This window comes from Nerophis ophidion, linkage group LG05 (genome assembly GCF_033978795.1).
Source record: "Nerophis ophidion isolate RoL-2023_Sa linkage group LG05, RoL_Noph_v1.0, whole genome shotgun sequence".
Taxonomy (NCBI): Eukaryota; Metazoa; Chordata; class Actinopteri; order Syngnathiformes; family Syngnathidae; genus Nerophis; species Nerophis ophidion.
This window is the reverse complement of record NC_084615.1, coordinates 8,190,893-8,207,433: the sequence shown is the minus strand read 5'-3', so window position 1 is coordinate 8,207,433 and position 16,541 is coordinate 8,190,893. Positions and strand designations below refer to the sequence as shown.

General features: G+C 40.4%; 1 protein-coding gene across 2 annotated transcripts in view; it reads right to left on the bottom strand.

The window, feature by feature from the left end:
* fgf18a (fibroblast growth factor 18a) overlaps positions 1-10,510 on the bottom strand; it is a 59,783-nt gene extending 49,273 nt beyond the window's left edge. Inside the window, exon 1 of one of the 2 annotated variants that reach the window (XM_061899882.1) lies at positions 10,126-10,510. In XM_061899882.1, coding sequence (XP_061755866.1) covers positions 10,126-10,157 — 32 coding nt within the window. In that variant the 5' untranslated portion in view covers positions 10,158-10,510. The remainder of the gene's footprint in view (positions 1-10,125) is intronic. The other variant, XM_061899881.1, reaches the window with a different exon arrangement.
* Positions 10,511-16,541: the final 6,031 nt, after the last annotated feature.

Below are 16,541 nucleotides of genomic sequence, written 5' to 3'. Positions count from 1 at the left end.
AATATTATTTTTTTTTAGATCTTTACGATGGAAAGTGTAGCTGCCATTATGATGTGCATTAATGTTTTCTAAAGACTGTTAGTCTCCAACTCTACAAAGTATTTCAGTGGTTAGAATCTGCGCTTTTGGATGATATACCAGTTACTATGGTAATGTAATTAGTTACTATGGTCATCTAATTAGTTACTATGGTCATCTAATTAGTTACTATGGACATCTAATTATCAATCAATCAATCAATGATGATTTATATAGCCCTAAATCACTAGTGTCTCAAAGGGCTGTACAAACCACAACACAAACCACAAAAATAGTTACTATGGTCATCTAATTAGTTACTATGGTCATTTAATTAGTTACTATGGACATCTAATTAGTTACTATGGACATCTAATTAGTTACTATGGATATCTAATTAGTTACTATGGCCATCTAATTAGTTACTATGGTCATCTAATTAGTTACTCAGGACATCTAATTAGTTACTATGGATATCTAATTAGTTACTATGGTCATCTAATTAGTTACTATGGACATCTAATTATCAATCAATCAATCAATGATGATTTATATAGCCCTAAATCACTAGTGTCTCAAAGGGCTGTACAAACCACAACACAAACCACAAAATTAGTTACTATGGTCATCTAATTAGTTACTATGGTCATCTAATTAGTTACTATGGACATCTAATTAGTTACTATGGACATCTAATTAGTTACTATGGATATCTAATTAGTTACTATGGTCATCTAATTAGTTACTATGGTCATCTAATTAGTTACTATGGACATCTAATTAGTTACTATGGTCATCTATTTAGTTACTATGGTCATCTAATTAGTTACTCAGGACATCTAGTTAGTTACTATGGTCATCTAATTAGTTACTATGGACATCTAATTAGTTACTATGGTCATCTAATTAGTTACTATGGACATCTAATTAGTTACTATGGTCATCTAATTAGTTACTATGGATATCTAATTAGTTACTATGGTCATCTAATTAGTTACTATGGTCATCTAATTAGTTACTATGGACATCTAATTAGTTACTATGGTCATCTAATTTGTTAATATGGTCATCTAATTAGTTACAATGGACGGCTAATTAGTTACTATGGTCATCTAATTAGTTACTATGGACATCTAATTAGTTACTATGGTCATCTAATTAGTTAATATGGTCATCTAATTAGTTACTATGGACATCTAATTAGTTACTATGGACATCTAATTAGTTACTATGGTCATCTAATTAGTTACTATGGACATCTAATTAGTTACTATGGTCATCTAATTAGTTACTATAGTCATCTAATTAGTTACTATGGACATCTAATTAGTTACTAAGGACATCTAATTAGTTACTATGGACATCTAATTAGTTACTATGGTCATCTAATTAGTTAATATGGTCATCTAATTATTTACTATGGTCATCTAATTAGTGACTATGGACATCTAATTAGTTACTATGGTCATCTAATTAGTTACTATGGTCATCTAATTAGTTACTATGGACATCTAATTAGTTACTATGGATATCTAATTAGTTACTATGGTCATATAATTAGTTACTATGGTCATCTAATTAGTTACTATGGACATCTAATTAGTTACTATGGTCATCTAATTAGTTACTATGGACATCTAATTAGTTACTATGGACATCTAATTAGTTACTATGGATATCTAATTAGTTACTATGGTCATCTGATTAGTTACTATGGACATCTAATTAGTTACTATGGACATCTAATTAGTTACTATGGATATCTAATTAGTTACTATGGTCATCTAATTAGTTACTATGGTCATCTAATTAGTTACTATGGACATCTAATTAGTTACTATGGTCATCTATTTAGTTACTATGGTCATCTAATTAGTTACTCAGGACATCTAGTTAGTTACTATGGTCATCTAATTAGTTACTATGGACATCTAATTAGTTACTATGGTCATCTAATTAGTTACTATGGACATCTAATTAGTTACTATGGTCATCTAATTAGTTACTATGGTCATCTAATTAGTTACTATGGTCATCTATTTAGTTACTATGGTCATCTAATTAGTTACTATGGACATCTAATTAGTTACTATGGACATCTAATTAGTTACTATGGTCATCTAATTAGTTACCATGGTCATCTAATTAGTTACTATGGACATCTAATTAGTTACTATGGTCATCTATTTAGTTACTATGGTCATCTAATTAGTTACTCAGGACATCTAGTTAGTTACTATGGTCATCTAATTAGTTACTATGGACATCTAATTAGTTACTATGGTCATCTAATTAGTTACTATGGACATCTAATTAGTTACTATGGTCATCTAATTAGTTACTATGGATATCTAATTAGTTACTATGGTCATCTAATTAGTTACTATGGTCATCTAATTAGTTACTATGGACATCTAATTAGTTACTATGGTCATCTAATTTGTTAATATGGTCATCTAATTAGTTACAATGGACGGCTAATTAGTTACTATGGTCATCTAATTAGTTACTATGGACATCTAATTAGTTACTATGGTCATCTAATTAGTTAATATGGTCATCTAATTAGTTACTGTGGACATCTAATTAGTTACTATGGACATCTAATTAGTTACTATAGTCATCTAATTAGTTACTATGGACATCTAATTAGTTACTATGGTCATCTAATTAGTTACCATGGTCATCTAATTAGTTACTATGGACATCTAATTAGTTACTAGGGGACATCTAATTAGTTACTATGGACATCTAATTAGTTACTATGGACATCTAATTAGTTACTATGGTCATCTAATTAGTTACTATGGACATCTAATTAGTTACTAAGGACATCTAATTAGTTACTATGGACATCTAATTAGTTACTATGGTCATCTAATTAGTTACTATGGTCATCTAATTAGTTACTATGGACATCTAATTAGTTACTATGGTCATCTAATTAGTTACTATGGTCATCTAATTAGTTACTATGGACATCTAATTAGTTACTATGGTCATCTAATTAGTTAATATGGTCATCTAATTAGTTACTATGGTCATCTAATTAGTTACTATGGTCATCTAATTCGTTACTATGGTCATCTAATTAGTTACTATGGACATCTAATTAGTTACTATGGACATCTAATTAGTTACTATGGACATCTAATTAGTTACTATGGACATATAATTAGTTAGTATGGTCATCTTATTAGTAACTATGGTCATCTAATTAGTTACTATGGACATCTAATTAGTTACTATGGTCATCTAATTAGTTACTATGGTCATCTAATTAGTTACTATGGTCATCTAATTAGTTACTATGCTAATCTACGTCACAGCAGCTCAGACGAGGCACCAAGCAGTGTGGGCGGGGAGCGTTTCCATGGACGCGGTGAGAGATTTTCACAACAAAGTTTTAAAGCTTAGTGATATATCAGATATATCAGATTTTAGTTGGGTTTATTTTGTACCCTTTGCAGTCATATTTCATTGTTTGTTGCATTTTTGTTGTGGTTCACTTGACTTTAAAAAGGGGGCGTGACGCTCATATTTTGTCAATATTCAGTGTTTTATCATTCATAGAAAAATGTGAAATTCCATTACGTTTTTTAAGGCGGTCCGTCATAACGTTTTTAGCATTCAATCAGACTTTATTGTGAGGTTTTGTATTAGTGTTCCTAAAAATAGATACACCGGCCCCCAGATATTTTTTTTTTCTCTAAATGTGGCCCTTGAGTCAAAATAATTGCGAAAGGCCTAGTTTTAGAGAGTTGGGAGAGTGGCCGTGCCAGCAACCTGAGGGTTACCTGGTTCAATCCCCACCGTCTACCATTGGGGTCATGTCCATCGTGTCCCTGAGCAAGACACTTCACCCTTGCTCCTAATGGGTCCCGGTTAGCACCTCGCATGGCAGCTCCCGCCATCAGTGTGTGTGTGAATGTGGAAATGGTGTCAAAGCGCTTTGAGTTCCTCAAAAATGTATAAAGGTGCTGTACAATTATAACCAATTTACCATTTTTTGTGGTTAAAAATGATATAGAAATCAAATAACTACGTTATTTATGTAGTTTGATCATTTTCCTCGACTGATGCACTAACATCATGTGGTTGATTTTGTACATAGTGTATGTAGCGTCATCTGCAAAGATACAAAGAATTGCTATTGCGACATCCAGTGGACACATTTAGAACAGCAGGTTCCATTCATCCATCCATCTTCTTCTGCTTATCTGAGGTCGGGTCGCGGGGGCAGCAGCCTAAGCAGGGAAGCCCGCACTTTCCTCTCCCCAGTTACTTGGTCCAGCTCTTCAAGGGGATCCCGAGGCGTTCCCAGGCCAGCCAGGAGACATAGTCTTCCCAACTTGTCCTGGGTCTTCCCCGTAGCCTCCTACCGGTTGGACGTGCCCTAAACACCTCCCCTCGGGAGGCGTTCGGGTGGCATCCTGACCAGATGCCCGAACCACCTCATCTGGCTCCTCTCCATGTGGAGGAGCAGCGGCTTTACTTTGAGTTCCTCCCGGATGGCAGAGCTTCTCACCCTATCTCTAAGGGAGAGCCTTGCCACCTGGCAGAGGAAACTAATTTATGCCGCTTGTACCCTGGATCTTGTCCTTTCGGTCTTAACCCAAAGCTCATGACCATAGGTGAGAATGGGAATGTAGATCGACCGGTAAATTGAGAGCTTTGCCTTCCGGCTCAGCTCCTTCGCCACAACGGATTGATACAGCGTCCGCATTATTGAAGACGCCGCACCGATCCGCCTCATCCCTCACTCGAGAACAAGACTCTGAGGTACTTGAACTCCTCCACTTGGGGCAGGGTCTCCTCTCCAACCCGGAGATGGCACGCCACCCTTTTCCGAGCGAAAACCGTGGACTCGGACTTGGAGGTGCTGATTCTCATCCTGGTCGCTTCACACTCTGCTGAGAACCGATCCAGTAAGAGCTGAAGATCCTGGCCAGATGAAGCCATCAGGACCACATCATCTGCAAAAAGCAGAGACCTAATCCTGCGGTCACCAAACCGGATCCCCTCGACGCCTTGACTGCGCCTAGAAATTCTGTCCATAAAAGTTCTGAACAGAATGGGTGACAAAGGACAGCCTTGGCCGAGTCCAACCCTCACTGGAAACGGGTCCGACTTACTGCCGGCAATGCGGACCAAGCTCTGAAACTGATCATACAGGGAGTAGACCGCTACCCTGTCCAATACCCCATACTCTCTGAACACTCCCCACAGGACTTCCCGAGGGACACGGTCCAATACCAGCAGTCGTATGCCAAAAGCAGTTTCTTTCATTAAAAAATGCCAGGTTAATTTTTATACTTAGCAAAATAAAACCTTTTCGGGGACTGATTCGGCCCTGGTTTAGACTCACTATTAGAGTGGGGGTCAGAAACCCGCAGTTCTAGCATACTTGCCAACCTTGAGACCTCAGAATTCTAGAGATAGAGGGTGGGGTTTGAGGTGGGCGTGGTAGGGGGGGCGGGGTTTGGTGGTAACGGGGGTGTATGTTGTAGCGCCCCGGAAGAGTTATTGCTGCAAGGGGTCCTGGGTATTTGTTCTGATGTGTTAGGTGCGGATGTTCTCTTGAAATGTGTTTGTCATTTTAGTTTGGTGTGGGTTCACCGTGTGGCGCATATTTGTAACAGTGTTAAAGTTGTTTATACGGCCACCCTCAGTGTGACCTGTATGGCTGTTGACCAAGTATGTATTGCATTCGCTTATGTGTGTCTACAAAAGCTGCGTTTATATTATGTGACTGGGCCGACACGCTGTTAGTATGGAGGAAAAGCGGACGTCACAACAGGTTGTGGAGGACTGAAATTCGGGAGTCTCCCGGGAAAATCGGGAGGGTTGGCAAGTACCTCTTTCAGAGATGTGTGAAAATGGAAAAAGATGAAGAAAAAATAAATACATTTTATTTTAATATATTTTCTGTAGGAGGACAATGACCCAAACATTCCTAATGGTTAGAAATCCCACTGTTTACGTAATACATGCTTCACTGATGAGAGTATTTGGCGAGCACCGTTTTGTCCCACTCATTTCAGCGATGCTTGAAGTAGTCGTAGTTTCTTTACATGTACAACTTTCTCCGATGCTGCCAGAGAAAGTCGTGTTTCATGCCACTCCGTCTTTGTCTCATTTTGCCCACCAAACTTTTTATGCTGTGCGTGAACGCACAAAGGTGAGCTTTGTTGATGTTATTGACTTGCTAATATAGCTAATATAGACACTAACCTCATGTGTTGCATTCATTAAAACACTTACATAATACTTTTAAAATAATTTTGATAGTAGGATAATATAGCTAATATAGACACTTACATCACATTTTGCCTTCATTATAAAACTTACATAATACTTTTAAAGTAATTTTGATAGTAGGCTAATATAAACACTTACATTATGTGTTGCCTTCATTAGAACACTTATATAAGACTTTTAAAGTCATTTTGATAGTATGCTACTATAGCTCATATAGACACTTATATCATGTGTTGCCTTCATTAATACTTATAAAGTAATTTCGATAGTAGGCTAATATAGACACTTATATCATGTGTTGCCTTCATTATAACACATACATAATACTTACAAAGTAATTTCGATAGTAGGCTAATATAGACACTTACATCATGTGTTGCCTTCATTATAACATGTATATAACACTTATAAAGTCATTTCGATAGTAGGCTAATATAGACACTTACGTCATGTATTGCTTACATTATAACACATATATAAGACTTGTAAAGTCATTTTGATAGTAGGCTAACATAGCTGATAGAGACACTTACATAATGTGTTGCCTTCATTATGACACGTATATAATACTTTTAAAGTCATTTCAATAGTAGGCTAATACAGACACATCATGTGTTGCCTTCATTATAACACTAACATAATACGTTTAAAGTCATTTTGATAATAGGCTAATATAGACACTTACATGATGTGTTGCCTTCATAATATTTTTAAGTCATTGCGATAGTAGGCTAATATAGACACTTACATCATGTGTTGCCTTCATTATAACACTTAAATAATACTTTTAAAATCATTTTGATAGTAGACCAATACAGCTAATATAGACACTTACATCATGTGTTGCCTTCATTATAACACTTATATAATATTTTTAAAGTCATTGCGATAGTAGGCTAATATAGACACTTACATCATGTGTTGCCTTCATTATAACACTTATATAAGACTTGTAAAGTAATTCTGATAGTAGGCTAACATAGCTGATAGAGACACTTACATAATGTGTTGCCTTCATTGTAACACTTATATAAGACTTTTAAAGTAATTTTGATAGTTGGCTATTATAGACAATTCTTCATGTGTTGCCTTCATTATAACACTAACATAATACGTTTAAAGTCATTTTGATAGTAGGCTAATATAGACACTTACATGATGTGTTGCCTTCATAACACTTACGTAATATTTTTTAAAGTCATTGCGATAGTAGGCTAATATAGACACTTACATCATGTGTTGCCTTCATTATAACACTTATATAAGACTTATAAAGTAATGTTGATAGTAGGCTATTATAGACAATTGATCATTTGTTGCCTTCATTATAACACTTATATAAGGCTTTGAATTTTTTGTGGCTCCAGACAGATTATTTGTTGTTGTATTTTTGGTCCAAAATTGCCCCGTAACATATTGGGTTGCCGACCCCTGCCGTAGAGAAAAAGTGCTACATAAATACAATAAAGTTGTGACGGCCGTTCCCAGACATATTGGGCCATCCCTGAAGTAAGTGCAGAAGGTGATGGAGATGTTTATGGCAGCTTTTATGAGTAACACGGCCCCTCGCCTGACCCGGTGACCCACAACTGTCAGCCAATCAAAACAGGGCTTTCCTGGCATGTGTTCCACGGGGGACTGGAGGGGAGTGATGTAATCGTTTGACACCCGCAACCCCGACATTATCTTTACGCGAAGAGAGTTTCAACACAGAGATCTGATTACTGCACGATAAAAAAGACATTAAAGGCCTACTGAAAGCCACTACTAGCGACCACGCAGTCTGATAGTTTATATATCAATGATGAAATATTAACATTGCAACACATGCCAATACGGCCGCTTTGGTTTACTAAATTGCTATTTTAAATTTCGTGCAAAGTATCCTGTTGAAAACGTCGCAGTTACGGTCACGGATTGAAGCGGACATTTTGTTCCAGCCCGATCCCAGCTATACAGTAAGTCATTTGCTTTTAATCGCATAATTTCAAAGTATTCTGGACATCTGTGTTTGCTGAATCTTTCGCAATTTCTTCAATTAATAATGGAGACGTCAAAGAAGAAAGCTGTAGGTGGGAAGCGGTGTATTACGGCTTGCCTTAAGCAATACAAACACAGCCGGTGTTTCCTTGTTTACATTCCCGAAGGTGAAGCTTTTACTATGGAACAGAGCGGTCAAGCGAACATGGTTCCCGACCACATGTCCAACCGGCAGGTTTCGGTGAGAAGATTGTGGAAATAGGTCCGGCTCTTACCATAGACATGAGCGGAGCTTGCGTCGTTCCTCCTGTAGCTGTCAAAGAAGCAGCTGCGGACTCTCTTGCCTCCTCCGGACCGGCCGCCCCCGAACGTGGGATGCTTCCACCGTGTAGGAGGGGGAAAAAAAGCTCAGCCCCGGCCCGACCGGCTGCCTTCGCTTCGCCTCGTCGAGAAACGTGGCTTCCCTCAGAGACACTGGCGGTCACCACACCCGTGGCCACACCCCTCCGACTTTCAGGTACGACTATATAATCTCACTAACACAATAAGCAGATAAGGGATTTTCCAGAATTATCCTAGTAAATGTGTCTAATAACATCTGAATCTGTCAGGCTTGCCTCCGACAGTTTGACTATGTTTTAGTTTTTTCCCTCTGCATTTGTCTTTGTTTCCTCTGTGTGTGTGTAGTGTTTCCTGTCAGCGCTCTTATTTTGTTGGTTTTCCTGTCATTCTCCCTGAGTGCTGTGTTCCCCCTCAGCTGCGGGCTGATTGGCACCTGGCCACACCTGGTGTCAATCAGTCCGCTCCTATTTAGACCTGTCCTTCCCATCCAGTCACTGCCGGATTATTGTATCGCACGTCGCACTTGTCATTGCTACCTGTCGACTCGTGGTCAATGCAGCGTTGCGGTAAGCTATGTTTGATAGCGTTTTTTTTAGCTTAATGTCTTTTGTTCCCTGCTTCCAGTTTGTTTTCTAAGTACAAGTACGACTTCTGTTTTTCCATGCTAAAGTTCATTTTTGTTTTCTAGCTCCCATGGTAAACTCTCTTAGTTTGTTATCCGCCCACGTGCATTAAATGATAAATGGGTTGTACTTGTATAGCGCTTTTCTACCTTCAAGGTACTCAAAGCGCTTTGGACACTACTTCCACATTCACCCATTCACACACACATTCACACGCTGATGGAGGGAGCTGCCATGCAAGGCGCCAACCAGCACCCATCAGGAGCAAGGGTGAAGTGTCTTGCTCAGGACACAACGGACGTGACGAGGTTGGTACTAGGTGGGAATTGAACCAGGGACGCTCGGGTTGCGCACGGCCACTCTCCCCACTGCGCCACGCTGTCCCTATTCTTTTTTGTTTGGTTTTGTTTTGGTATTTTATATTAAAAACCATGTTTCCTTATTCAATGCCTGCCTCCGTCACCAACAAACCTTGACAGAATCGCTCCCACTACCCTGTCTTTTTTTTTAAATTAATTTATTTTTCTCTAGTCCTTCACACTAAATTTTCTCATCCATGAATCTTTCATCCTCGCTCAAATTAATGGGGAAATCGTCGCTTTCTCGGTCCGAATCGCTCTCGCTGCTGGTGGCCATGATTGTAAACAATGTTCTGATGTGAGGAGCTCCACAACCCATGGACGTTTGCTACTTCCGGTACAGGCAAGGCTTTTCTATTAGCGACCAAAAGTTGCGAAACTTTATCGTCGATGTTCTCTACTAAATCCTTTCAGCAAAAATATGGCAATATCGCGAAATGATGAAGTATGGACACATAGAATGGACCTGCTATCCCTGTTTAAATGAGAAAATCTCAATTCAGTAGGCCTTTAAAGAAACAAACAAAAAAGGAGAGACTTACAGGAGGGTCAGCGTGGAAAGAAGGGGCCACATCGCTTCCCCCCTCCACTATGGAAACTGGGCCCAGAGACGGTCCTCCTCGCTCGGCCTGAGCCAGTCCGGCAGCCCGGAGAGTCTCCCCCTGCGGTGGAAATCCGGCGGAAGTGAGGCAGAGTCAAAGAGTCAGCGGCCACTCCAGTTGGCATCGGTTTCCCACAGCGAGGGCGATAAACACGCGTCTGAGGCCGGGGTGGCCGGGCCACTGTGACCGCGGGTGGGGGGGCCCACCAACCTCAAAACAGCTGCGAGTGGGCGTGGTCGCCTGGAAGATGCGCGCCCCCGACAAGGAAGACAGGTGAAATCGCGTGCTGGGGGGAAAAAAAAAAAAAAAAAAAAAAAAAAAAGATGCGTGCGTAATTGCGCGCGTAATCCAATGTGTTACCGTGGAAGAGCTGGTTTAGTCCCCGAGTTAGGACCGTCGGATGGATCTGATGGAGAACACGGCCGGGTGGAGATGGAGCCTCTGCGGGCGCAGGGGGGCGCGCGGCGGCGGGGTTGGTCATGTCCGCTCCATGCGCCACTAACCGCGGGTGCGGGGAAGGGAGGGGAGGGGGGTGGCTGGAGGAAATGACAGCCGCACTTTGCACCTGATTTCCCCCGGACTTCAGCCGCTGGTTGCCGCCTGGCTGCAGCCCTTCTCTCTGCGCCTCCTCGACACCGACACCAGCCAAAACACAGGCACGATGACATCACCGCCAAAATGTTTGAGGGGGGGGGGGGGGGGGGGGGGGGGGTGCAATCCGATCGTTTTATTTATTTTTTTAAACCAAGAAAGTTTAAGCAGTTCCTATGAAGAGCGTGGGGCCAAAAAGCGTTCCGAGGGAAAGAAAAAAAAAAAAAAAAAAAAAAAAAAAAAAAAAGCTCCACGGTGCAACAAGAGAGGAGTCGCCAGGTTTAGTTGCAGGAATACAAAAAAAAAAAAAAAAGTTCAAAACTGGAAATCGTGGTAACCCCCAAATCCTCACTGACTGACAGATCCGAAAACCTGCTGCAGTTCCTTCTTCTTTCTTCTCTCTTTCATTCACAACAACAACAAAATAAAAGTGTGCACTTTCCAGCTATTATGCAAAGAAAAAAGAAAAAAGAATCCAGCGTCTCTTTGCACAAACAGGTCTCGCACACAGGAGGCACGTCGGCATGCAGGCTCAGACCTCACTCCAAACACAACCAGAACAAGATTTTAACAGACGCTGATCAATCCTCCCTTCCTCCCTCCTCCTCCTCTCTCTCTCTCTCTCTCTCCCTCCCTCTCTCGCTCTCCTCGCTCTCTCACACGCACATGCACACTTATTGGATCAGAACCGGATTAGCCACTTGCGACGTGACGCAGGACTAGAGCAATATGACGCTTTGGACAGGTGAGGAACGCGCAGGGGGACTTTATGACCTCTTCCATGGAGGTCTATTATGGGGGGGAGGGGGGCTTTGGTGGTGGTCTACTATGTCAGACCACCACCAAACTTTTACTTTTAAGTGAAATTTTGGCCCGTTAGGATTTTCAACGTTCAACATCATTTTTATTTTTTTTAGACCTTTAACATCAAAACTGTGCAGTATTGTTTTTAAATGACCGAAAGTCTTGAACTATACTGGGGGTCTAGTCACCCTAGTGCAGGGGTGTCCAAAGTGCGGCCCCGCAGCTAATCGTTTTACTGGCCCCGCCACACATTCTGCAAAAATTGCAAAATTGATGGTATTGCAAAAAATAAAAATAAAACAATTTAAAAAATGAGGAATGAGGTGAAATCTAATGAGAAAAAGTGGCAATGTTGACACAAAGCTGCCATGCAGGCAGTTGTTTTTTGTTCCTTTTGTCTTTATTTTATTTTTTCTTCCATTGCTATTTTTTTTTTTAAAAAGGACAAAAAATCTATGTTATGATTAATTATTACTTAAAAATTATCACTTTAAAATGTTTTATGTGGAAAAATATTGCATATGTTGTGTGGTTGCCGTATATAAACATCAAAGTTTTAACAAAAGAGCATAAAAAAAAACAAAATAATATCAATCAATCAATGTTTATTTATATAGCCCTAAATCACAAATGTCTCAAAGGACTGCACAAACCATTATGACTACAAACATCCTCGGAAGAACCCACATAAGGACAAGGAAAACTCACACTCAGTGGGATGCCAGTGACAATGATGACTCTGAAAACCTTGGAGAGGACCTCAAATGTGGGCAACCCCCCCCCCCCTCTAGGGGACCGAAAGCAATGGATGTCGAGCGGTTCTACTGTGAAAAGTTTCAGTCCATAGTGGATCCAACACAGCCGCGAGAGTTCCAGTTCAAAGCGGATCCAACACAACAGTGAGAGTCCCGTCCACAGGAAAACCATCCCAAGCGGAGGCGGATCAGCAGCGTAGAGATGTCCCCAACCGATACACAGGCGAGCTGTCCACCCTGGGTCCCGACTCTGGACAGCCAGTACTTCATCCATGGCCATCGGACCAGACCCCCTCCACAAGGGAGGGGGGGACAGGGGAGAAAAAGAAAAGAAGCGGCAGATCAACTGGTCTAAAAAGGAGGTCTATTTAAAGGCTACAGTATACAGATGTTTTTAAGGTGGGGACTTAAATGCTTCTACCGAGGTAGCATCTCGAACTGTTACCGGGAGGGCATTCCAGAGTACTGGAGCCCGAACGGAAAACATTCTATGGCCCGCAGACTTTTTTTGGGCTTTAGGAATCACTAATAAGCCGGAGTCCTTTGAAGGCAGATTTCTTGCCTGGACATATGGTACAATACAATCGCAAGATAGGATGGAGCTAGACAGTGTAGTATTTTATACGTAATTAGTAAAACCTTAAAGTCACATCTTAAGTGCACAGGAAGCCAGTGCAGGTGAGCCAGTAAGGTATATATGTATGTATATATGTAATAAAGGTATATACAGTATAGGCGTAATATGATCAAAACTTTCTTGTTCTTGTCAAAAGTCTAGAAGCCACATTTTGTACTAACCCTAATCTTTTAATGCTAGACATGGGCAGACCCGAAAATAATACGTTACAGTAATCGAGACGAGGCGTAACAAGCGCATGGATAATGATCTCAGCGTCGTTAGTGGACAGAATGGAGCGAATTTTAGCGATATTACGGAGATGAAAGAAGGCCGTTTTAGTAACGCTTTTAATGTGTGACTCAAAGGAGAGAGTTGGGTCGAAGATAATACCCAGATTCTTTAACGAGTCGCCTTGTTTAATAGTTTGGTTGTAAAATGTTAAAGTTGTATTATTAAATAGAGGTCGGTGTCTAATTCAAACTTAAAATCAACAGATATATCGGAAGTTGATCTTGAAATTTAAGTGTTAAAGGTTAAAAAAACAACTAATAAAAATGCATCACTTTATGAGTGGGGAACCTTTCGGATCTCAAATATATTTAATAGGATTTTATTCAACTTTTCAATGGGATTACTCAAAAATTTTAAATAATTAAAATCAATGGTGTCCTGCATTATTGATCTTTGAGGGCTTTAATTGCTAAATAAAGGAACTCTCCTCAATAAAGTACTATCTATCTATCTACAGGTGCTGGTCATATTATTAGAATATCATGAAAAAGTTGATTTATTTCATTAATTCCATTTAGAAAGTCAAACTTGTAAAATGTATACATTCATTCCAAACAGACTGATACATTTCAAGAGGTTTTTTTGCCAAAAAGCAGAAGATTATAGCTGACAACCAATCAAAACCCTAAATTCAACATCTCAGAAAATTAGAATATGGTGAAAAGGTCAGATATTGAAGACACCTGGTGCCACACTCTAATTAGCTAACTAACTCAAAATACCTGAAAAAGCCTTTAAATGCTCTCTCGTTTTGATTCTGTATGACACACAATCATGGGGAAGACTGCTGACTTGACAACTGTCCAAAAGATGACCATTGATACTTTAAAGAAGGAGGGCAAGACACAAAAGGTCATTGCCAAAGAGGTTGGATGTTCCCAGAGCTCTGTGTCCAAGCACATTAATAGAGAGGCGAACGGAAGACAAAGATTTGGTAGAAAAAAGTGTACAAGCAAGAGGGATAACCGCGCCCTGGAGAGGATTGTCAAACAAAACCGATTCAAAAATGTGGGGGAGATCCACAAAGAGTGGACTGCAGCTGGAGTCAGTGCTTCAAGAACCACCACGCACCTATGTATGCAAGATATGGGCTTCAGCTGTCGCATTCCTTGTGTAAAGCCACTCTTGAATAAGAGACTACGTCAAAAGCGTCTCGCCTGGGCTCAAGACAAAAAGGACTGGACTGCTGCTGAGTGGTCCAAAGTTATGTTTTCAGATGAAATTAAATTTTGTATCTCCTTTGGAAATCAAGGTCCCAGAGTCTGGAGGAAGACAGGAGAGGCACAGAACCCACGTTGCCTGAAGTCCAGTGTCAAATTTCCACAATCGGTAATGGTCTGGGGTGCCATGTCATCTGCTGGTGTTGGTCCACTGTGTTTCCTGAGGTCTAGGGTCAATGCAGCAGTCTACCAGGAAGTTTTAGAACACTTTATGCTGCCTGCCACGGACCAATTTTATGAAGGTGAAGATTTCATTTTCCAACATGACTTGGCGCCTGCACACAGTGGCAAATCTACCAGTACCTGGTTTAAGGACCATGGTATCCCTGTTCTTGATTGGCCTGCAAACTCACCTGACCTTAACCCCATAGAAAACCTATGGGGTATTGTGAAGCGGGAGATGCGAGATGCCAGACCCAACAATGCTGAAGAGCTGAAGACCACCAACAGACTGGTGGACTCCATGCCACGCCGTATTGCTGCAGCAATTCAGGCAAAAAGAGCCGCAACTAAGTATTGATTGCCGTACATGCTGAAACTTTCCATGTTCATACTTTTCGGTTGGCCCACATTTCTAAAAAAAACATTTTTTGGTACTAGTCGTAACTAACATTCTAATTTTCTGAGATACTGAATTTGGGATTTTCAGTAATTGTCAGTACTAATCATCAAAATTTAAATAAATAAACATTTCAAATATATCACTGTGTGTGTAATGAATTGATATAATATGTAAGTTTCACGTTCTGAATATAAATACTGAAATAAATCAACTTTTTCATGATATTCTAATAATATGAACAGCACCTGTATATATAAAAAGGAGTCAAAGGCCTCCTGGTATGAGTCGTCTACTTGTGATCAGAACAAATGGCAGGTCGGGTGGTGGTTTTGATTGATTGATTGATACTTTTATTAGTAGATTGCACAGTACAGTACATATTCCGTACAATTGACCACTAAATGGTAACACCCGAATACGTTTTTCAACTCCTTTAAGTCGGGGCCCACGTTAATCAATTCATGGTACAAATATATACTATCAGCATAATACAGTCATCACACAAGTTAATCGTCATAGTATGTACATTGAATTATTTACATTATTTACAATCCGGGGGGTGGGATGAGGAGCTTTGGTTGATATCAGAACTTCAGTCATCAACAATTGCATCAACAGAGAAATGTGGACATTGAAACAGTGTAGGTCTTATTTAGTAGGATATGTACAGCCAGCAGAGAACATAGTGAGTTCAGGTAGCATAAGAACAAGTATATACATTAGAAGTACATTTGGGTTGTTTATAATCCGGGGAGATGGGATGTGAATGGAGGAGGGTATTAGTAAAGTGTTGAAGTTGCCTGGAGGTGTTGTTTTAAAGCGGTTTTGAAGGAATATAGAGATGCACTTACTTTTACACCTGTTGGGAGTGCATTCCACATTGATGTGGCATAGAAAGAGAATGAGTTAAGACCTTTGTTGGATCGAAATCTGGGTTTAACGTGGTTTGTGGAGCTCCCCCTGGTGTTGTGGTTATGGCGGTCATTTACGTTAAGGAAGTAATTTGACATGTACTTCGGTACCAAGGAGGTGTAGCGGATTTTATAGACTAGGCTCAGTGCCCACGGAAACAGCTCAGACAGCCAGGGTTTTCACTGATAGAACAGTTGCAGCAGGAGTCGGGGTGCTCAGCAGGCGTTTCAAGCTGCGGTATGAGCTCATGCTCATGGAGGTGCCTTGATAGTGGTGTGGCAGCCTGGTGGTTGTACCGTCAGGTAACACCAGTAGGGTCCCTTCTGTGTGATATTGAATGTTAGGGCACAGTTTGCAAAGCAGGTCATTACCAAGCAGGCACAGTGTGTGCAGGTCGACCACGAAGGGACCGTGCTTCAGTGTGTGTCCAGCAATTTGAACCGGAGGTGGTCTGGTGACAGGTAACTTTCTTATGACTTCAGCGAAGCCCTCGACCTTCAAAAGGTAAGCACACAGTTTCTTTGGTACCTCAGCATTCAGTGATGCGTGGGTGGCACCAGTGTCAATCAAGAACTGATGACATTGTCCGTTGACACTTATGT